Source organism: Manis pentadactyla, chromosome 11 (assembly GCF_030020395.1).
Source record: "Manis pentadactyla isolate mManPen7 chromosome 11, mManPen7.hap1, whole genome shotgun sequence".
Lineage (NCBI taxonomy): Eukaryota > Metazoa > Chordata > Mammalia > Pholidota > Manidae > Manis > Manis pentadactyla.
Genome location: NC_080029.1, coordinates 8,521,684 through 8,545,549, shown reverse-complemented (window position 1 = coordinate 8,545,549; position 23,866 = coordinate 8,521,684). Strand labels below are relative to the sequence as shown.

The window sequence follows — 23,866 nt, the reverse complement described above, 5'->3', positions numbered from 1 at the left end:
TTAAGAGATCATTAAAGGAATTAAAATGTTATACTACAAAACATTCATTTAGTATAAAAGAAAGCTTAATGGTAGCAGGAAATTTTTAATATGATCAATTTCAATTTAGTTCCTTGTTTTTATTGTAGAGAAATGATGGCATGATCAATAAGACTTCAACATAAAATATACAAATTGTGATAAAACTATGCAGAGAAAGTACGATGCACATATGAGCTCAGTGGGAAAAGATAGAATATTAAAGTTCCAACTATTAATGAAGGGCTTGCTCAAGCATTTCTGAATGTACAATTGGTGGCAATTTGATCCTAGTGAGTAAAAAAAATTTTTATTTTTATATCAACAAAACAAACAAAAATTATCCTCTACAACTTTCTCAATTTGTAATTTAAAAAATGTTAAGTCAGTTTTAAAATGCACAAGGAATACAGTAGCTTTTTCAAAATTTTAAGAGAAAATTAGGCAAACATGTTTGAAGAACACTATTAAAATAGAGCATGTGTTCAGGTCCCAGCTCAGTCACTTACTAGCTGGGGAGCTTTGGACAAGTTCTTAACTTCTGAGTCTCAATTTCCACATCCATAAAATAGGGATAGTACCTATTTCATAGGGTTAGTGTGAGCATAAATGAAATAACATGTAAAGCCACCAACAGTTCCTGGTACGAAGAAACACTTTGTAAATTAGACTGTTGTTCTTTATCTTCCACAGTACCTACCTAGCACAATGATGAGCACCATTAGGCATTCAAGGTGTGCTTGATAATATGAAGAAAAGCAAACTTAAGTTATATGTTTCTTTTAATACCTACCCGTAAGACCAACTAGGAAAAGAATACATCCTTATTAGTTTAAAGGAAGGCATCAAAATTCAAAAAGAAAAATAGAACATAAAAATTTGTAAGAAATGATTTAGACCAATTAACATTTAATACTTAGTATATTCAGGATACCATACTACAGTATATTATGCCTACATTACTGCATAAATTGTCACACTAGCCCTCTGAATTAGGTTTTTTAAGCCCATTTTACATATAAGGCAACTGAAAAGTAACTTGCAAAAGGTCTTCAATTAATCACTGCAGAAACAAAACTGTAAAAAAGAAAAAACATTTTCAAAATGGAATATTTTGCAGGAGGCTAAACAAAATCATGTGCTAACATGTTAATTCTCAATAATGTAGTACTTGAACTTAGGAGGAGGCTTGTAGAACAAGCTTTTATAACTAAATGGGAAAATTCTCAATGCCTTTAGTACCAGCATTTTTCAAAATGCAGTCAAGGGGCACATGCATCAGAATCTCCTAGGATGCTTTTTAAAAATGCATATTCTTGGGTCTTTAGAACTAGAAACTACAGTGAAGGGCCTAGAAGTCCATGTTAGCAAACTTGCAAGGTGAACCCAGTGCTGCTAATGGATCTTTTGAGACAGTATGGTACACAAAAAAATACAGGAGACAGAAAGAAAGGTCTGAAATCTTGCTGTGCTAATACTAAGCCTCAGTAAGTTACTTGCAATTGTGGTAAAAACAGATAATGGTAGCACCCAACTTAGAGCAAAGAAAATAAACATTAAAGTACCCCGTACAGAATATGACATGGAAGGTGCTTAATAAATGGTTACTATTATCTTCAAAAGCAAACTAACATACCCTACCTAGACTCCATGTCTTCATCAACCTCCTTTCTCTTGCTCAAAACACAAACTACTACCTGCCTTCTAACACTCAGCAACTGTGAAACTGCTCTGAATGGGTGATGAACCTACAAATACAGTGAACAATGTTCAGCCCTCATCTTCCTTGAATTCTCATCTTATTTAACATAGCTACCGTCACTTCTCTTTTTGAAATCCTAACTTTCCTTGGTTTCCATAACACTCTTCACACTCTTTATTCCAATACTTTACCACTTAAAATAATGTTGCTATTCACCTCAATTTTGTCTTCAGCCTTTTTTGTCCCTCAAATATGTTTCTACATACTCTCCGTGCATTTTGTGCCATATACCCTGGTAACTCCCAAATCTGTATCTCATCTCTTCCAACTCCAATTCTTTGTAGCTCCCACTGCCTGCTGAGCATCTCTATCTATCAGTATGCTAAACTTTTCTCGCCCCAATCTCAATTTCCTCCTTTCCTCTCCCACAAGCTCCCTACCCCTAGTTGGTGGGGGAGGTTGCCAACCTTCTTCTCTATCATTTCCCATTTCACCACCAACCGAGCACCTCAAGCTATTATGCAAGATTCATCCCTCTACTTGCATTTTTCACATTTATTCTCATTAATTTTAAAAGAAAAATTTAGAGTGTTTGACCCTAAACAAAGGCCCATCATATAAGACCAAGAAAGTAAGTCCAGAACTGCTTATTTCATATCCATAATTAAAAGGCTGGAATTTTTGTCCTATATTATCATCTCTGGGAGAGATGGGAATAAGGGCTATTACTTCTTACTTTATATATTTATGCATGTTTTTTTCATCTGTATTTCTGTAGTTTGATTTTTTTGCAATGAGTATATATTATATAATAAAAACATACAATTAAAAATATACTGAAGTGCTTTAAACTGCATATAGGCAATGACAGTCTGTGTTACATGGGGATCTGTCATCATTAGACAACTATCTAGGAAACTGAATTTGATAAAATTATCTGTTCAATAAACACCAAGTTCTTGTTTGTCTCAATTTTGTGGCTACCTTAAACTTTTAACAGTTCAGAAAGTTTTATTACAGCATTGAAGAAAAATATTAAAAGAAAAAATACAGTAAATGTTAAGGAAAAATAGTTATGGAAAGAGTCAACAGTTCAAGAATTTAAACTGTGTCACTAAGCTGCAATATAATATTCCTAAACTTAAGATATTTATACTTACAGATATTATATTTAAATGTTTAACAAGACTTATTTACAGTCTGAAATGCACTTGGGCAAAATCTCTATATCCTGTATCATAAGGTATTTAGAAATTGACTCATTCTGTGACCCCAGGGTTACTACAGAACAAGAGTAGGACAAAATTCTCAACCTGACCATATTGATTCCGTGTTATCAACTCAGGCAATGTTCTCATTAGTCCACTTAAGTATATCTTGTGTTTGAGTAAGTCTCCAGCTAAAAGCAGAGGCACCTGAACTACTCAGCAAGTACACGCTCTACACAGATTACCTGAGAGTTTTTCTTATATTTAAGGCCCGTTTGCTTTCAATTATCACACTGGTCTCTACCACAGCATTTGGCAAATAACCATTAATCAAAGTTTCTTGAACTGAAGATAATTTTATTACATATACCAATGCAGTATAAGCAGAAGGTAATAGAAGCAGACTATTAAATTTAAGAGGCTTCAATGTAACAAACTGTTAACCTTCCTGGACATATTGAACTTCTGGGAGAAAAGGGTCTTTGTCCATCTCCTTCACTGCTATATCCCCTGGCCCCTCATAGTGGCACATGCTAAGAGCTCAATAAATGTATTGAACCAATTAATGAAAAAACCTCAATTTAAAAAAAGAATAAAGTCATAGTCATAAAGAGTTGGAATAAAATTAGTTATCATATCCAGCCTCCTACCCAAACAGTATTTCCGTCTTTCAACACTTTACATTTTCAACCACTTCAACAGGAAAAGAACATGAACTTATCAGATGGCACATTCTAACTGTGGAATAGGTCCAAACCCCTTGCCTCTATTCCTCCCTCCCACTTCAGGCCATTTTAAGGTACTGGTCTCCAAAGTGGAGTGTATATATTCCTGAGAGTTTAGCAGATGAGCTACAGGGATGTGAGAAGAAACTCAGACATTCTATATCCAATTTTTCACATTGTATACTTAAAAGTTATACTAATAGTTAATATGTAAATGGACATTGGAGCCCTCACTCAAACCACACATCAGACTTGTAGAAAGAGAAGGCTAGAGTCCTACAATGGAGAAGAGGTAAGAGTGATGCCCTCAGTTGGATATTCCATTTCAGTACACTGAAACTTACTCAAGCGTACATTCTATATAAAACAGAATTTTAAATAGTAGAATCTTTGTAAAGAGATGGAAAATGACAATAACTTTCTGAGTTCCTGGGGTTTCTTTGGCCAAATATTTAAAAGTTGAATTTTAAAGATGACAAGCAATTTTCTTCTACACAAAGAGAAGAGTTCTAATTAGGCAGACCATTGATTTGATGACAGGTGGCTATCAGCAGTATATGCTACCCAGCAGGTATATTCCCAAAAACAAAACACACCTTATCTTTTCAAAGTAAAGATATCACTTTAATAATATGTGAGAAAATAATTGCTTTTCAAAGAATTCTTGTACTATGGGGAGAACATTTTGAAAAATTATATTTGGAAATGTTAGCACTGTTACTTGATTTTGTTGCTGAAATAGTGTCTTTTAAAAATACTGCCTTTTTAAAAAATCATTATCTACACAGGTTATGAAAGGTTTGAAAACACTGAAAGATTACCCCAATCAATCTAATAGTCCTCTAAACAGTTTTTAAAAATAGGTTTAAAATTTTTCTATGTATATATAAAAATGCAACACCTTCCAATTAATTAGAATAACTGATATTAAGGAAAAAGGGAATGTTACAACAAATTTCAGCACAATCCTGTGCACAACTGATAGTTGAGAAATGATAATGTCACCAATGATGCGATTTTTCCATTTGGATCAGTGAATCCTCGTGAAGTATCTTTTCTACAGTCATGAAAGCCTTCAAAATCAAGCATCAAAAGTAAGTGAATTTGGAATCAGAACTTCCAGTGTCACGTCAAGATTTATCTTAGTCATCAAAACAGCTCACTGTAATTAATAAATAAGCAACAGAAATATTTCCTGGATACTTCAACATTAGTGTTTTCACTGGACATATCCCTCACCTTCAAGAAGAACACAACATAATCTTCATATTAAATATAACAATAAATTATTCTGCTAATGATCCTGAAGTCAAACTGTAAGTTCAAATAGCAACACCTCTGATTTCCCATGACAATTAAACAAAACAACACAGATGGGAGCATCTAACACAGCACCTGAAATAAACAGATCCTCAAACATTAACTGCTCTTTCCTATGTTTGAAGCCATGTGATTAATAAAGAAATGGACTTAAGAAATAGGCAGGATTGAATTCTCACTATATTGCTTGCTAGCTATGTGACTTGGGGCAAATTATTTAACTCCATCTATAACATGTAAATAATAATACCCACCTTATAGGCTTAATATGCAAAGTCTTCAAAGAATAATGCATAAACTCATTGGACTCACAAAAGACAATATCCTACCCTCCTCCTTCAAGACAGCCTATTCATTAACTGTACCAAAAGTATAGACCCTTGGGTCACTGAATTAAAAAATATCCATCAGAATCCCTATCTTTTGGTAAGAATTATAGCAATACAGTACCCTGACACAGTGCCTGGCATGGAGTGTATTCCATTAATGTTTATTGAACTCAGGTGAATTATCCAGTATCACTTGGCTAACTGCAACAGCCTGGGTCAGCCTGGTATGGGACTGGGTCTGCTACTCAAACCACTACTCTTCCACTATCCTGGATACTCTCTCTAGTTTAAGTCACTTACTTAGTGATAAAATCATATGCTTATTAACACCAGCACAAATTAACTTAAGGGTCATAAGGTATTACCATAATGTGAGCTTTTCAGATTTCTATGGCTAAGGAAGTCATTACTCAGTTGAAATATTTTTACATAGTAGAAAAAAAAACACAAGCTTTTTACACAGGGTAAGTCAGGAAAACAAAGTTTCCTTTTGTTTTCCACAACTATGACAGCTAAGTCACCCACGTTCATGATTTCCTTACTTTAGAAAAGTAAAAGCCTACAATGGTACAACTGTAAATAGCAAACTCGAATGCAATATACAGACGGTTGAGGGGAGGCGAAAGCCACTCCGTTCTTGCCAAACTCAAGGCTGAATACACTTTAAGAAGACTGCGCTGAACATAGAGATGGCAGGTACAACTGTATGTGGTGAGTTACCTATACATAAAGCACCTGGAAGATACAATCAATCAACTCATAGCCACTGGATGACAAGCAGAAAACAGGTTTTTAAAGGTTTGAAAATTGCAGCTTCAGCGCTTTTGCAACACTTGCTTTTACGATGTCACGTGAAGCACACAGGCATAATAAAGCAGCACTACTAGAGCCACACAATTATTCACAGGCTGGCTTTGTAAACGTATCATCAAGCAAAGCAGGCAAACCGGCAGAGGAGGCCTTCACCTAACTTTCTTCAGATGGCAAACGCTGTACAGAGACTGCGGTGTGCGAGTAGCGCACCCAAAATAAAGGAATAACTAGGAATTCTGACACCCTCGAAAGTCCTCCTCATCCTTCATCTTTCCAGAGTGTCATCCCATGAAATGAATTCGTTTGCCACAGAGCCTCGAGACCCCTCCTACCCTAAAAGGCAGCACCTGGTCACCTCCTTCCAAGGACGCCTTTCAGCCAACTTCACAGCCCTGAAACCACTGGCTCAACTTACCGCCACAGTGTAGACTCCATGACCAATGTTAAGTCTTCGGAGCACGTCATTTGGGGAGGCAAACTTGCTAGAAACATATTAAACAACACTTCAACCCATTTCCCTAGCCCTAGCACACTTAGAGCCAAACAGTTCCCGGGGAGAGACTGAGCCAATCTGAACTGGTCTCACCCATCTTGAATGACACCTGTTCAAATCGCCCTGAATTGGGGAGCGAGTCCCGCCCTGCTGGCAGCCAGCAGCTCTTACCCATTTGTCCAAGGGGACCTGGGCGAGGGACCCGGTGCCCTGGTACAAGTCCAGGCTGAGCTGCTCCAGGCTCAGTTTCTCCTGCAGAAAGTGGCCCAGGTACCTCTGCAGGAGGTACCGACAGGCTCTCTTCTTGATGGACTCAGAAAACGGCCAAGGCATGATGAGGGCTGGCAGCTGGGCCTGCGGGGTCTGCGGGCGGCGGCGGCTCCGGCCCGGAGGCCCTGCCTCCAGCTCCAGGCCGCGGCGGCTGCGCCTCGGGCTGCGGCCGGACTCCCCAGGCCGCGGCGGGGCCTAAGCGAGGGGTGGCTCCTCCATGCCGGCTCAGCGCCAGGGGTCCCTCAGAGCGACCCCATCGCTCGCGATTAGGCCTGGCGGGGACAAGGCGCGAAGGAATCCCCGTGGCCCCCAGGCCCCGGGACTTCGAGGGCGTCCTAGTCGGCACAGAGAGAGGATGCAAGAAAACGCGCGGGGAGGCGGCAGGGGCTGAGGCGGAGGCGGACACAGCCACGGCCGCCGCGCCGCGAATTTGTTGTCATCCGCTGGGCGCGCTCCCGGCTCTTGGGACGCTCCCGGCGCGTTCGCGAGACCTGGACTCCCTGCGCGCGGTCGGGCGCTGACGGAAATGACGCCACACTGGGGAGGTGGGGGTCGAAGAGGCGGGGAGAAGGGCCCGGAAGGGAGCAGTTCCGGCCCCCGAGGGGGCGGGGCGAGGGCGTGGACTGGAGGGGGCGGTGCCCCAGGTCCGCTCCAGGCTGCTGGAGAGGGAGAGGAGGACGCGGGGTGCGCGCAGGTGAGGGGCCGCGGGGCGGGCAGTGGACGGCCGCCGGCGGGCGCTGGGAGCGGGCCGCAGGCCCTCGGAGCGGGACTTGGCGGGCCGGGCCGTGAGGGCCGCGGCAGAAGGGGTCCTGTGCCCGGGCTGGGAAGGCTGGGGCGGGTCTGGCCTGGGCTGTCCGGTCTCTTCAGACCCCGACCCCGGAAACGGGCGCCCGGAGCGCCGCGGCTCCACGCTAAGGGCTGCGGCTCCTCCGGAGCACCCCCGCCCGCCCCCGGAGCGTTGGCCGGTGCCCACTGTCAGCGAGTTATTCGTCCCCCGCCTCTTCAGGTATTGTTTCCAAAGCTTCATCTTCGCTGCTGTTAGTCTGGCGGTTTGCAGTTTACAGAGCGCTTTCTTCGTCCTGGTGTGCTGCACACCGGCGACCTGGAAACTTGAGGTTTGGAGGCATTCGTGGGCAGAACTGCTTTCTCTGATCAATGCCAAAGCCTCCGGACTCCGCGGAAACCCGAGCGAAGTACTCGGGTGGTTATGAGAATCTGCGCCATCGTATTTCTGCCTTTTCGGAGGCAACTCCTGCAGAGGCGGAGCCGCCTCTTAACTTAGTCAACCCGAAAGGCCTTCGTGCGGGTGGCCTGGGAGTCAGACGTCCTGGGTTAGAATCCAGACATTGGCATATACTGGCCGAGCCACCGCCTCCTCTGTGTCTTTGCCAACTGCGAGCATGTTAATGTCTTTTCTCCGAAGATTGTTACAGAGCTGAAATGGTGTGAGTGGGGAGCGAACCTGAACAGTCCTGATCCATACAATTTAATTAAGGGTAGTGAATTAAGACGACCGGTTTAAGGATATTTTATTTATATGTTGATAATTCTCATGAATGCTTTAGAAATGCTAACAGCCCAGAAATGTTGACGGATGGAGGAAGGTCTCTTTCCTCTTTCCACAACCAGCTTTTCATTTTAGAACCAGTGTGCTCTCCAGTATATGTAGTTGCTTGGATTGTTGGGGCCCCTCATTCTTTGTAGACTTGTCCCAAACATTCTCGGTAATTTCAGTGCTCTTGCTCGTTATTCACTCAAAAATATTTGTTAAGGGTCCATTAAATAAAAGTCTCCACAATTGGTAATGTGAAAAAGGTTAAGAATTTAAGGAGCTTATATTGTATGGGAAAAGGGTGATTCCTTTATCCGGTACATATTTATCATTTACCTGCTATATGCCAGGAACTGTCATAGATGCTGGCGATGCAGCGGTGAAGAAATTAAGTCCCTGTCCTCATAGGACTTAGATTTTTTTGAAGGGAGGGGAAATAGTCAAGTACATCGTTGGCCATGGGGTAATAAACACTGTAGAATATAAAAATAAAGCGGTATAAAGGGAATGGAAGGGAACAGATTTGCCACTTTTACATCAAGGGATAAGGAAAGGCCTCTCTTATTTTATAATGTGACATTTTAGTAGAGACTTAGAGAAATTTGGGGAGCAAGACACATGACTACCTTGAAGAGTTGTTTTCCAGATTAGGAGGAACAGCAAGTGCCGGGCCCTATGGCTAGGGCAGGCTTGGTGAATTCAGATAAGGTCTGGAAGGATTGAAGGAAAGAGGAGTGAGTAGAGGGGGGCCCCTGGGGAGCAGGTCATGTAGAGCCTTGTAGGCCATTGTAAGGACTTTGCCTTTTACTCTGGGTCGGTGAATGGGTTTGAGGAGAGGAGCAATATAATCTGGTCTAAGATTTTACAGGATCATGCTAACTGCTCTGTTGAGAAATAGGCTTTTGTCAGGGTGGGAGGAGTAAAGCAAGATGAATTAGGAAGATAATGCAGTAATCAGGCAGAAGATGACAGCGGCTTGGTCTAGAGTGGCAGGGGTGAAGATGGTAAGAAGTAATTGTATTCTGGGTATATTTTGAAGATAGTAAGACTTATTTGTGGATAATAACTATAAAACTTGGCATAAAAGGAGTATAAACAAAGTGATATGAAAAGGTGGGATCTTACCTGGCAGGAAGTTAGAAGAGGCTTTGGGAGGTTTGACCTGCACTTTTTTTTTTTTTTTTTTTTTGAGGGCATCTCTCATATTTATTGATCAAATGGTTGTTAACGACAATAAAATTCTGTATAGGGGAGTCAATGCTCAATGCACAATCATTAATCCACCCCAAGCCTAATTTTCGTCAGTCTCCAATCTTCTGAGGCATAACAAACAAGTTCTTACATGTAGAACAAATTCTTACACAATGAATAAGTTACATAGTGAACAGTACAAGGGCAGTCATCACAGAAACTTTCGGTTTTGCTCATGCATTATGAATTCTAAACAGTCAGTTCAAATATGAATACTCATTTGGTTTTTATACTTGATTTATATGTGGATACCACATTTCTCTCTTTATTATTATTATTTTTAATAAAATGCTGAAGTGGTAGGTAGATACAAGATAAAGGTAGAAAACATAGTTTAGTGTTGTAAGAGAGCAAATGTAGATGATCAGGTGTGTGCCTGTAGACTATGTGTTAATCCAAGCTAGACCAGGGCAATAAAACATCCACGTATGCAGAAGATTTCTCTCAGAACAGGGGGGGTGAGGTTCTAAGCCTCACCTCTGTTGATCCCCAATTTCTCACCTGATGGCCCCCCTGCGACTGTGCCTGTCTTAGGTTGTTCCTCCCTTGAGGAATCTTACCCGTCTCTGGCTAACCAGTCATCTTCCGGGGCCATACAGGGAAATGTGAAGTTGGTAAGTGAGAGGGAAGCCTTATTGTTTGAAAAGGTTAGCTTTTTACTTCTTTGCATATTTATGCCCTGTAGCTTCTATGCCCAGCATTTGTCTTGAGGTATCTTTACCACTTGGAAGAATTATGATACTGACCTGCACTTTTGATGAAGGGATAGTGACTTCTTTGAAGTCCAAACCTTAAGTGATTTCCTTTGGAATATCAAATTGCATTCAGGTTGTACGCAGAATGTCTGAAATATCAAATATGAAAAGGGAAAATAAAAACTGGAAGATTTTATAATACAAACATGCTCCCTTCAAAGTGTTAAATGTGTTGCCTGGTACATTTTATGCTTTCTAGGATAAATTCAGCAAAAATGTCAAGGTTTACAACCTGCTGTTACTACATACTTAGCTCAAATAGGTTATGAACTCTTCCTAAACCACAGTGCTATTTTTGTGTTTTATCAAAGACAATGTGCTATCACAAAATGTTAACACCTAGCATTAATTAGGTGAGGGAGGTTAAGATAATTACCAGCCAAATATTGTCAACTGTTTAAGAATTCTTTAAGAGGATTTGACAGGTTAGAAGCTACATTCCAGAGGCTGAATGGGTTATGTCAAAATAATCGTCCTTCAGAGAAATACATGTTAACATGAACTAAAAGCCAATGAAATGTGGGCTTTTTAAGTCTTGCACCTGAGGTAACAGGAATATGGTGTTGGAGTTCCTGTGTTACTGTTCTCAGAGTTGGAGAAGGCAGAGACAGCCACTCTACATAATGTAAAGAGCACTGAACTTGGAGTCCAAAACTTGAGTTTCAGGGTCAGGTCTTTTCTTCTTTAAAGATATTTTTAAATACTTTATTTGTAATATGTAATAATTAACATAATATTTTTTGAGCTGTGTGCTTGGCATCATGCTAAGCATTTGCCATATATTCACTCATTTAGTTCTCTCGTTATCCCTTTAAGATAGATGCAGTGGTCAGCTTTATTTTAGAGAGGGGGAATGTGTGAATAGAGAGAGATTAAAATGTCTTGTCCCAAGTCACAGAATTGAGATTCTAGCTGTGATTAGTCTGTTCAAGGACCCTTTAGCCATCACACCATACCAGCCACTCCTTGTTTATGTTGAGAGGATTTTCCAGACTGATGATTACAGTATTTCATTCCAGCCCTCAGCTGACTGTTGGAATGTCAACTGAAAAGTCAAACTTTCTTTCGAAGTTAAAATTTGCTGCTCTTGAAATCATTTTGGCTTTGTTCTTTTGTCATGCAGTGTATATATAACTGTCTTTCTATGCCCGTGTTTGTCATCAAGGACAAATCACTCTTCAGCTCTTTGATGCTGTAAATTTGTGATGAAACAGAACACGGTCTACAAAATTAAGAAGTAGAGAATAAAGAACTTGGTAATCAAATCCTCCAAAAACGCTAACAGAACCCAAAAATTACACCAACAGATGAAGCTGCTTCCTAAATAATTTATGTGTGCTGTTATAAGGAATCATTTTTGGAAACTTTATGCACAGTGATGCAATGTACCGGAATAACTAATAGCACCAGTGAGGTATTCCAATTTTTTGAGGTGCTGGCAATGGAATAGTGCTCATGAGACCCTAGTAGAGAGCCAATTACGAGTTTAAATGGAAAGCAAAGAGGTGTTCTATTTTATATCTCTTTAGATATGCATTTGTTTTAAATTGGCTAGAATGCACTTTATATTAAATATAGCACCAAATCCCCTATATAACCTAGAGGTTTGTATAGAAAGAAAAAACCTTAATTCCTGGAGTTGCGGGGGGGGTTGTTTTTGTTTTAAAACATTCTATCTGTGAGTCTCCACTTAGAATCTCATTACCATTTTCTGGTTTTTAAGGAAAGGTTGTTTATAGGGCTGTGGTGTTGCTACTTATTTACAGTTTAAAAGACTTCTCAAATCAACAGTTTGAATTTATTCACCCTTAGCTCCCTCCTGTAATCAACAAAAGCACAGTTGATTCTTCTGGCTTATTTATTATTACAGGCTGTGTGTCTGTGTCTCTGTCATTGTTGGAAATGGGGTGCAAAGTAATTATATGAATCAATGTACTAATGGAAAAATAAGTCCTTTTTATTTGAATTACAAATATTGTACATTTGTGATACTACAAAAGATTCTAATTTAAAAGTTTTACTCTCAAGACAGAAATCTCAGAGCTATTGAAAATAGATTGCTACTTGTTACAGAAAATAGAGATTAAATTGGCTTTAGCTTTGCCTAAATTCTAAATGTTGTTAATTATAATTAATTAGCTTTATTCATCTTTCCTTTTAAAACAGTTGTTTGAAATGCAGATAAATTCAAACCTCTCATTTGTTCTAAAACGGAAGCTACAGTTACTTTATTTTTAGTAACCTGGCTTCTCTAAGAAGAAAATTGTTTCTGCTTCCTACACCTTTTACTTTCTAATATATGACTTTTTTCAAGTTTTTTGTCTTACTGCAAACAAAACATTTTCTTTTTGCCATAGAAAAATATAAAAATGAAGAAGAGAATAAAGGACTTGGTAATCAATAGCTTGATAACCAGTTCAGAAACACTAACACAGCCCAAAAGTCATACCGACAGATGGAGTGAGTATGAGCCCTCAGTAATTACCATGACTTTTAACAGAAAACAGTATCATAATGAAGGAAGACCTATAAAGACTTAGGTCTAACTTACTACTAACCTTCTACCCTTCTGCCAGTTCCCACCTCTGCACATTAACGTTATACCTCCAGGCCCAATGCCTGGAATTTTGAGTTTTTTGAGGTAATTTTGAGGGTTAGGTCAGTACTTCTTTTACTCTTTCCTCAAATACTCCTGTCAGAAACAGAGGAAATCCTAAGGATGTGGAGGCATAACCTGAAGAACACATGGCTTAAAACTTCCTTTTGCTTTAAAATTCTAGGCAATTTTGCGTCACACTCCATTAACATTGTTCCTCCAATAGTGGTGTGTGTTTTCCCAGGAATGTCTACCATGTTTATCCTGTGGCTTTGTACACCCTTGTTACAGGACCAGGTACCACAGCTTGAGAAGCAGAGAATTCGAATTTTTTCTTTGTTTTACTCATGCAGAAAACATCCAGTGAACACCCATTTTATGCCAGACACTGTGCTCATGATGCAGACATCACAGGCCCCCATATGCAATGAAGTATGATAAGTACAGAAGTACCATTGCAGAGATTCTACTAAGGAAGGAAGATATAGTGATTACCCTTTCCTGAGAGTGCCTGCAGAATCCTGAAGTAGAGGTGTCTAAGATGAATTTTGAAGGATTAAAAGTCTGGAAGTAGCATCAAAGTACAATTATTTTTAAGTTAAAAACATGGGTCTTATATATAGGAAGCATTTGTCAAAAATATATTTAATTCATTAATGATGGAACCAGCAGGATGGTAAAGCTGATTTGAAGTAGTGTAGGAGAGACCAAGATCAATAAAAGGAAAACTGATGAAATAAGATTGCAAAGTATCTCAGAACTGGCTAATGGGATTCCCATAACAGAGACCAGATTTATCCTTCTAGCTGAAACAGTAAAAACAGTGGGCAAAATATATGAAACAATGGTTTTTAAGACTGGGCATCAGGCAGTGAGGACAGGGATCCTTGAGAGGCAAAATACAAATGAGGTCAGCTTATTGCCTGGAGAGGATTTTCAGGCATGGCTCTAGGAGGAGAAACCACCTGGCAGTCTCCCTGAGTTGAGGATATGGAGCTAGGAATTCCTGAAGACCAAAGCAGCTGGGCAGAGTACTAGAAAGCGGAGAGCTTCACAGACAGCAAGATATCCAGAGGGTCACTCTCCAGCCCACAACTGAAAACTGATTAACACACAGGTGTGAGGAAACCATGAGCCCAAGGAGTTTGTGCATGGTCAACCCAAGTTCATACAAGTTTAGTAGTAAGTTTATAGTAGGACCAAGACATATCACTGCTTCCTCTAATTATCTGCCACTCACTATTAAGTTCATTTCTTAGGTTGTAATCATGATGCATGTACATAATGTTAATATTTGTGTACATATTTCACATGCCTTTCTTATGTCCCAAATGAATCTGTAAGCTACTAGTAGACATCTTTAATTAGTATGCTTAGAAAAATGCCAGTTATATAGAAGCACAGTGGATTATGATGTTTGATTAGCATATGCATCTCTAAATCTACTCATATGTAAAACTGCATTCAGTCCTTTTACATCTACTGATTTTTCTCAACCATAATATAAACTCAGTTCATTATCATGTTATCCACAAGTATTCATAAAAGTCTAGACCTGCACTGTCTGATAAAGCAGCCATTAGCTATTTAAATTTACACAAATGAAAATTAAATAAAATTTGAAAATCACTTCCTCTGTTACTCTAGCCAAACTTCAAGTGTTGAATAGCTCCATGTGGCTAGTAGCTACTAGACTGTACGGTACTGATAACATTTCCATCATCACACAAAGTTCTGTTGGTCTAGAATTTCTTACTCAGCGATAAGTTATTTTGCGTACAGAAACGGAAAGTAAGGATTTTTACCAGATTCACCCTGATGAGTCAGCATTTCTGGTAACCTGACAGTAGCTGTAATAGGTTGATAGTAATTCTAGTAGTTGTCCCGTCACTAGAATGGGCATGCATTTCCTCATTTTTAGTGGTGCAGGCCTCCATAGTCGGATGCACAGAATAACTCATTGAGAAATCAGAAGAAAGTAAGTTTATATTTGTATTTTACCTTCTTGTGCTTAAGTTCACATTTATGTGTTTTTAATACTTTAAGTGTATTAGAGTAAACAATATAACTATGTAAATATGTAACAAACAATAAATATATAAACAGATATAATGAGGTGTCTACTCAAAGTATTTTTAGTTATCAGGTTGCATAATCAAAAGTGTAGGAACCACTTCTCTAGCGCTCCATTAAGGCCACCTGTTTGCTCCCTGGTCTGCTTCTGTAGGTCCTGTCATCACGAACTGACTTCATGTTTTTTGGCTCTGTCTTCAAATTCAAGAGCGGATTTGATTAGATAGGCCATTCACCATTCAGAATCAAGTAGGTGGATAGAGCTCTTAACTCAGGACAATTCATAAACCCCTTGTCAGCCTTGAGATAGTGTCATTAATTGAAACACCCATCCCCAGGTACATTTTGCTGTGATCATGGTGTGGAATTGCAGAGTTCAAAGCCTGAAACCTATGATTAAGGAGCCTTTCCAAAGAACCAGTGAACTCTGGCCCTCCTTTTAAGAGAACCATGTAAACTGCCCATCCAATGTGTTTATTAAAAGTAAATTATTACTGTTCCAAAAAGGAAGGTCAGATAATGATGTCTCTGACTACTATCATACTCCTTTCCTGCTGGTAGGATAAAAACATTATAGTGGACAGAATAATGGCCTCCCAAAGATGTCCAAGTCCTAACCTCCACAAACTGTGAATATGTCACCTTGAGATGACATTTGTAATGTCAAATGTCATTTTTAACAACAAATGGAACTTTACAGGTTTAATTTAGTTAAGGACCTTGGTGGGTGAAGCTATTCTGGCATGTCTGGGTGGGCCCAGTATAATCACGAGAGTCCTTATAAAAGGGATGTGGGTGTCAAAAGTAAGGAAAAGGAGATGTGACCACAGAACCAGAGGTTGGAGTGATGCACTTTGGAGGTAGAAAAGGGAGTCAAGAAATACAGAAGGCCTCTGGAAGCTAGAAAAGGCAGGGAAACAGGTTCTTCTCTGAAGGCCTGGGAAGAATGCAGCCCTGCTGACACCTTAATTTACATTTCTCAACTCCACAACTATAATTAATTTGTGTTGTTTTAAGCCACTAAGTTTGTGGTAATTTGTTTCAGCAGCAGTAGGAAACTACACACACATACTTGTAAATATAAAACTTTTATTAAGCACTTTCTGCATGGCAGGCACAAAAATACCATCAGTGTTCCATTTTTTTAAACTTCATGACCTCTATAAAGGTGTTGAAGAGTTAGATCAGTTAATCACTGCTTTTCATTTTGGGTAGTCTCCTAATTCACTTAGGATACTTCCAGTTGCCAGGAAAATAATGGGAATTTATTGGCACCAATAACTGAGAAGTGCAAAGGCTAGGCACCTATCAGAGCCCTGGCTCCATTTCTCTGTAAATCTCTTGGCTCTGTTCTCCCATTGTCAGCATTCTTGGGCTAGTTTCTTCCATCTCAGGGTGGCTACCAGGAACAACTGGGGCTGTGTGCTCCAAACTATTCTGGATTGAGGTGACTAGGAAGAATTCCATGTATTGGTTAATTTAAGATAGCCGATAGGCTTCAACTGGGATCATGGTCAATCTAACCCAGATTGCTTCATTACATTACTCAATAGGGAAAGGGGACACTATGATTCCCCTTAGAAAATCTGGGTGCTATTAGAAAGAGGAAAAGATAGTGAAAAATAATCAAGAGCCTGTTACAACCAGCAAAGGATAAATTGTGATAACACCTTATAATAGCTTAAAATGTATAATGCTCTAATAATAAAATCTATCTTTTCATTCATATGTGTCATCATCAGAAGTTCTGAATGTGCCCTTTTTTGTGTCAAAGACATTTCAAAAAAAATATTCAAGTTCGCAGTCTTAGGAAATGTATATTTCTCTTTTTTGCCCCTTGTTATTAGTGATTACACAACAGTTTGATGATCCACTTCACTGACTTGTGAGGATTTCTTCCCTTCTAGTATTGGATTTTTCATCTTTCTTCATCATTAAGGCCCTAATTGCAATAAACTAGACTTGCTTTAAAAGTTTGACTATATTAAGCTTTCTCATATAAACATCTTTTTCATGTAATGATTGTTTTTCTAATATCTCTAACTAAGGCACTTGATTACTTGAGCAAAATAAAGAAGTTTAGTGTTTTTGATGTTAAGAGATTTACTGTTGACAGTGACATTTTAAAATCTTCAAAACTAAAAATCAAAGTGCGATCATTTCTTCTGCATAAAAGCAAGTATGATATTTAGGGGTATAGTGATTATTTTTAGAGTAAGGTAGAAACTTTTATGAAATCAAATATTTTTACTTTCAGATATAGTAAGTCAATACGAGATTTGTTATCTGGCAGATTGCTTCAGCAGTAATTGGGAAGTTTATTATTAGTAGTGTAGGATAATAGTAATATAGCAAAATTATGATAGTAGTGAGTGACTGATTTTGTAAAGTGGTATGGGAGACAAGAGAACCCTTAAAACATCACTGTTGAAATAGGATTGAAGGAATATATTATTTGTACATTTGCTATTTAAATAGTTTATCATAAATTGCCTTTAGCAAATAGTTTTGGCTTTTATAATGTGCAAATAGCATGCAGTAGGAACTCCAGCTCCGTAAGATTTTTGCAGATAACTTAGAGCAGTGGCTGTACAGTAAAATCACCCAGAAACTGAAAAATGCCTGGAAAGTTTTCCCAGAGATTTTGATTCCATTTCTCTGAGGTTGGGTCAGTGACTGAGGTTGAAGACTGCTAAGAAGATTTTAAACATTACACAATTAGGATACAAGTTAGTAACTTTGGAGAAAAAGATAAAATTTGTAAGATAATAGACAAATTGCATAAACATAAGTTAAAAATTTATACTGTATTCAGGACAGCAGATGCTTAATCCATATCAGAGTAATGAAAATTTAACTTTTAGAGCCTTCAGGTAAAAAGAAAGCTTAATGTCTTGTTCTGAGAAGCCCATTTTACATTCCAAAGCAGTCTCACATTCATTAACTTTTTTCATTCATGCAAATTTGAATATTAGCAATACTCACTGTTACCCCAGTCACAGAAGAGAAGCTAGAATACACAGCAGCACGGTAGTAATATCAGATCAGGTTAACACAAGAAATAATATTTTTATATTATAATATTTGGGCAAGTTCAAATAAGTGATGAAAAGGTGAGTTATTCAATAAATGTGGTCGGGATAGTAGGCTATCCATTTGGAAAGCAAAGTTCTGCAAAATAAATTCCAGATGACTCAAAGAGTTAAATAGATACAGAGAATGAGAATTCAGAAGACAATTCAGGGAGTTTTTAAGACAATTATGGGATGCACCCCAAATCGATGAGTGGTAGTGTACTGCGGTAGGTAGACTTGAACTCTGATTTCAGACCACCTGAGTTTATTTCCATTTCTGTTTTTTACAGCTGTGTGATCTTGCAACTAAAAATATCCTATAAATATCCAAAAAGATGTTTAATCAAGGAAATACATATTTAAATAATGAAGCATTATTCTTTGCCTCTCAAATTAGCAAATACTAAAAAGGATTGGGAAGAGTGTGGTGAACAAGAGTGCAGTGCCTGATAGTCTAGTGGTGGAGCGTAAATCAGTATAGCCTCTCTTGAAGGGTGAATCAGTAGTAACTATAGAAAGTTAAAATGAGCATATGCTTTGACCCAGCAATTCCAGTTCTAAATATCCTAGAAAAATAATTATGAAAAATAATTATACATTTAAAAAGAAGTATGTACTGACTTTACTGAGGCATTCTGTGAAACAGCTAAAAGCAGATACTCTAAATTCTTATCAATAAGGGAATTAACCTTTTGGGGAGAAGTGGAGAACAGATTTTTTTTTTTAATCTATAGGTGCTGGAAATTCTGTTGTGATAAACTCCTGAAATTAGTTTTAGACAATACTTTCCCTAAAAGTTGTTAGCTAGTTAATGTTTTCTATTAAATACCAGTTGGAACATATTGGGGGAGGGGCACGGGGAAGGCAGTGTAGCACAGAGAAGACAAGTAGTGACTCTAGCATCTTACTATGCTGACTGTAATGGGGTATGTGCTGGGGACTTGATAATGGGGGGATCTAGTAACCACAATGTTGCTCATGTGATTGTATATTAATGATATCATAATAAAAATAAATACCAGCTGTGAGATGAGCTCCTTTAAAGAAAGCATTACTATTTGGAATATCTTCCTATAAACAAGTTGTATCTGCTTTTTTGTAGAATGGAAACAGACTGTAATCCCATGGAGCTAAGCAGCGTGTCAGGATTTGAAGAAGATGCCGAGCTCAATGGTTTTGAAGGAACTGACGTGAAAGACATGAGGCTGGAAGCTGAAGCAGTTGTCAATGATGTTCTCTTTGCTGTTAACAGCATGTTTGTCTCCAAGAGTCTGCGCTGTGCAGACGACGTGGCCTACATCAATGTGGAAACGAGAGAGAGGAACAGATACTGCCTGGAGCTCACTGAAGCAGGGCTCAGGGTAAGTCACTTCGCTTTTTAGGAAAAAAGATTTATATCTTTACCACTTTATCAAAAAGGGGTCAAGGAATGGGAAAGAGTGTTAAATGAGAACTCAATACTCGGTAGTTTCTGAGATTTTTTTTTTTAAGGAAAATTTTTTTCTAGGAACTTTTATTCTAAAGTCTTTTGGTCAACATGGGGAAATTGTATTTTTTGACAAAGAAAAACATTTGATGTAGACTGTTGTTTTATTTTAATCATCACCCCCAAAATTAATTTATTTCTTATCTCTAGCTCAATGTATCTTCTAACATGCATTCTCTGCGTTGGATTACTTTGAAGTCATTGTGCTGAAAGGACCTTTTTCTGACTCTTACAAATGTCTCTTCTCCTAAGGCAGCATACTTGAACTCCACTGTCCTCTAGCTGTTAAGACCAGAACTGGGTCACGGCGGAGTGCTCCACCTCCAAACTTCCAAGAGCGTCCTTTATTACATGTGAGCTTTTCTAGGCAGAGGGACCTCTCTGCACCCTTTAAGCCAGAATCCTGAGTTTCAAACAGTAAAAAGAACTACCCAAGAGCAACTTTTCATTTTTAAAAAACCTATTTTGAAAATTTTTGACCTACTGAAGAAAGAAGTAGATATTAGAAACCCCAAATTTTAGTTTTAACTTTACTAATCAATTAATTCAATCTTGAGCAAAAATCTCTGACTTTCCTGTTTCTTTATCTATTAAGAGTAGTTCCCTAAAAGTTGTACAGTATGATGAGATAGAGGGCAAGACCTAAACAAGAGAGAATGTCATAATATTATGTTAAATGAGTATGTGAACATCTCTTTATTTCATGAGGTTCAGTTTGCTTAAAGGATATGAATTCTGTGTTGTGTATAGTCCTTGTGGAGAGTCTCTCACACTGAAGCAAACAGCAAGGCCAGTATGGTTAACCCTACTTCCAGTGCCCTCACAACCCCCATGTACACAGCTGCTTAGCTTTGGGAGTAGTACCTGCATTAGCTAATTTTTGTGCTTTCCTTCCTAAATCCCTAAATTTGTGCTAAAAGTTTGTAGTCTTTAGAAGTGAGTCTTAAATAGAAATAGGCAAATCAAACGTAGAGATAAATGGCCCACGTAAATTAATTCTCTTACGTTGATTAATTCTAAGGTGGCTGTAGTGAGGTAGAAAGGGTTTTCTAATCAGTCAAAAGTTTTACATGTGAATTCGACTGATCTAGGATGAGTCAGTCAGCCTCCTTGAGTCCCTGCTTCTTTATCTATCAAATGTAGATTAAAAAAATAAATAGTAAAAAGGATTTAGGGGATGATTATATGAGTAAAGTTTTCAGAAAGATGTGGATCAGTTATAAAACCTGGCATATGAGTACTCAAGTATTTTTTCAGTCTGCCTTATTAATATTCATAGAACAACTATCCTGTGTCAGGAATTGGAAATCAAACAAGTAAGACATGATCCCTGTTCAGGAAGACCACAGTCGTGCTGGGATAAAAGAGAGGCAAGCAAACTGTAATACACTGTAGAAAAGGGCTACAGGAGAACATGGTTCTGAATAGGTGTGACTCGCCTTCCTTAGGTGTCTGCCTCTGCTTTTCATTAAAAACAATATTTCTATTTCTAACATAAACTTGCATCTTCTGTGGCTTGAATAGATGTCACAAAAATTTAGGATTTATATAGGGAATTCACAAGCTTTATTTCCAGTCAACAAAAACTAAACTGATTTGCCCTACACTGTGCTGGTAAACCACGATATAATCTTACTGGAGAAAAATCTTCAGCTGTGTTTAAAAGAAAAAAACAAAAACATTCTCTTTTATCTCACAGTTGAGCATTTCTTTCCCTGTCAGATAAGTAATATGTTAATAATGTGACTATGGACTTTCAGGTAACTAATTATAAAATGGGATTAAACCTATAAACAATTTTTAGAATTCTTTATAATATAAAGGTCAAACCAAATGAATAATGTATTATCTATATACTGCCTTTATATAGTAGACTTCAATATATGTAGAATTAAATAGAAGCATGTTTTAGACTATGAAAATGAAATGCTATTTTTTGTAGCTCCTTAAATTCTTTCTGTTTTGCATTCCTTTTAATGTAAGGAGTAGGTAAATCAAACCTTTTAAATTATGAGAAAAAAAATTATAAAGAGGGCATTCTGCTGGTCGTGTTCCTATATAATGTGCTTAAGTATTAAAGGTTGTATTAAAAATATGCATATTCTAACTATTAAGAAATAGTGTAATTAGAGAATGGCCCATCTAAACACTTGGTTTTTGCTCTCTATGCCAAGATGAAATTATTTATTTTTTCACTGTTACATATCTCTTGTAGGTGGTAGGCTATGCTTTTGACCAAGTGGATGATCATTTACAGACTCCCTACCATGAAACAGTCTACTCCTTGTTGGATACACTCAGCCCTGCCTACCGGGAAGCATTTGGAAATGCACTCCTTCAAAGACTGGAAGCTTTGAAAAGGGATGGACAGTCATGACTAAGCTTTTTCATTTTAGAGGGGGCTGCTGCTGGTACACAGTGTTGATATAAAGCTTGAAATTCTTGCACACAGTCATAGTAGAAAATGCATCTTGAGTTTTGTGTCTTTATTATTTCTTGCTTCAGATTTAGGCTTTTGACTCAGCACATTATTAGCTAAGGAACTCTTAGTTGCTGATGCATTAAGGGAATCCTGAGTTCATTGCTGTGACACCATTATTAAGACATTCAAATTCCTTCATATAGTATCTCTGCATTTTAAAACCTAATCAGTATTTCATTCTGTTATTACAGGACTTGGATGCTGCCAGCACTCTCTTTTACATAGGAAATTCTAGATTTGCACAGTAGTATAGGAATTAAAATGACCTAACTTCAAACTTTGATTCAGCTTGCTAAATCAGGGGTTTACTACTAGCTTGGACTGATCTTGTAGTAATTATTTTGCTACTAGCCTTATTGGAAACAAATTATTAACTAGTTTCCCCTGCACAAATTTTGAAATTTCACTGCTTTATGTAATCTATTTATATTACTAATATGACTGGTAAAGATGAATTAATTATATATTACTTATCTAGTATTACATGAAAAACATGTACTGAAATAGTTCTGTATTCCTTGTTTGCAACAGCCAGCCAGCTAAGAGGACAAACCGTTAGCAAATGAATGTAATAATTACTTGTTTTCAAGATATCTAAGCACATAAGCAAATGTAGGAACAGGCTCCATTCTTTTTCTTAATAAAAAGCATCTTCAATGTGTGTGATTTAAAAGAAAGAAGGTTCTGATTTCCTAGAAAACAGTATTTTGGCCTGTGTGGATTCTTATTATGAATGTTTGTTTACATGATGTACAGTATATATTCAGAAAGTATTTTTGCTTCAACGTTTACTTTCTATAATGTAGTGCTTTGGTATTCCCACAGTGCCCCTCCTTCCCTAACAGATGCACAGTGTTCTGTCTCTGGGCCATTGTATGGGTTTGAAACCAAAGGATGAGTGAAGCACTCAGAGACTTACTATTTGAAAAAGGGAGACTCTGTTTTTATATTTTATTACAGGTACTAATATTTATAAAAATAACTATGCCATGCTGCTACATGTTTTCAAATACACGTTAAATAATAAGGATTGGGGAATTGCTTTTTTAATAGTAGTCTAAAGCAGCAGCTGTAGAAATGTCGAACTAAAATTCTACACCTGGACACCTTCAGAATTTGTCATTTGCAGACTTTTTAAATCATAAATAAATAATAGGTACTTTCAGACTGTGAAGATGATATAGACCAGAGCAAACTAAAATTTGGTTTAGGTCAAAGTTCACTGGAATGCTCTACTTATGTTTGATAAATGCACGTTCATTCTCCGCTTTTTTTTAGAGGCTTAACTCTTTGGGCAATGAAGTCTAACATCAGGTTGGACTTTTTCATGTTTAATCTCAGGCTAAATGTAAAGGGTATTTGTAAAGTTTGAATAAAATTCTCTTTACTCATTTTGAGTTAAGTAAAGAAAAGCGATTGTGTTTAAAAATTGAAATTGTTCATTTTGTGATAAATGATTGATTCCATGGGCTCCCGTTTCCGTTTTTGAATTCCCTGTTGTTACATTTTGATGTGAAGTGATTTGCTCTTCTTACTCATATGAAAGAGGAACAGAGAGAGGTGTTAGTGGAACTACACAGATATGAAAACGTCCTCTAGATATTAAAACCCATTTCAGTGTGGGAGAATATATTTGTAAATGACATATCTGACAAAGAGTTAACATCCAAAATATATAAAGAACTCATATGCCTCAACACCCAAAAAGCAAATAGCCCT

General features: G+C 38.0%; 2 protein-coding genes across 4 annotated transcripts in view; one reads left to right on the top strand and one right to left on the bottom strand.

Annotated features, from left to right (window-relative positions):
• Positions 1 to 7,374, bottom strand: part of ATG2B (autophagy related 2B) — a 79,838-nt gene extending 72,464 nt beyond the window's left edge. Inside the window, exon 1 of the mRNA XM_036882310.2 lies at positions 6,780 to 7,374. Coding sequence (XP_036738205.2) covers positions 6,780 to 6,941 — 162 coding nt within the window. The 5' untranslated portion in view covers positions 6,942 to 7,374. The remainder of the gene's footprint in view (positions 1 to 6,779) is intronic.
• Positions 7,375 to 7,464: 90 nt separating this feature from the next.
• On the top strand, positions 7,465 to 23,617 carry GSKIP (GSK3B interacting protein). 3 transcript variants are annotated; one of them, XM_036882316.2, is made up of 3 exons: positions 7,465 to 7,572; positions 19,282 to 19,540; positions 21,881 to 23,617. In XM_036882316.2, the coding sequence occupies exons 2-3, from the start codon at positions 19,283 to 19,285 to the stop codon at positions 22,040 to 22,042; spliced, it is 420 nt and encodes a 139-aa protein (XP_036738211.1). In that variant the 5' UTR covers positions 7,465 to 7,572; position 19,282; the 3' UTR covers positions 22,043 to 23,617. The 3 variants fall into 3 exon arrangements, with proteins under 3 accessions (XP_036738211.1, XP_036738212.1, XP_036738210.1); XM_036882317.2 differs by lacking the exon at positions 7,465 to 7,572 and adding an exon at positions 7,579 to 7,884; XM_036882315.2 differs by lacking the exon at positions 7,465 to 7,572 and adding an exon at positions 13,443 to 13,464.
• Positions 23,618 to 23,866: the final 249 nt, after the last annotated feature.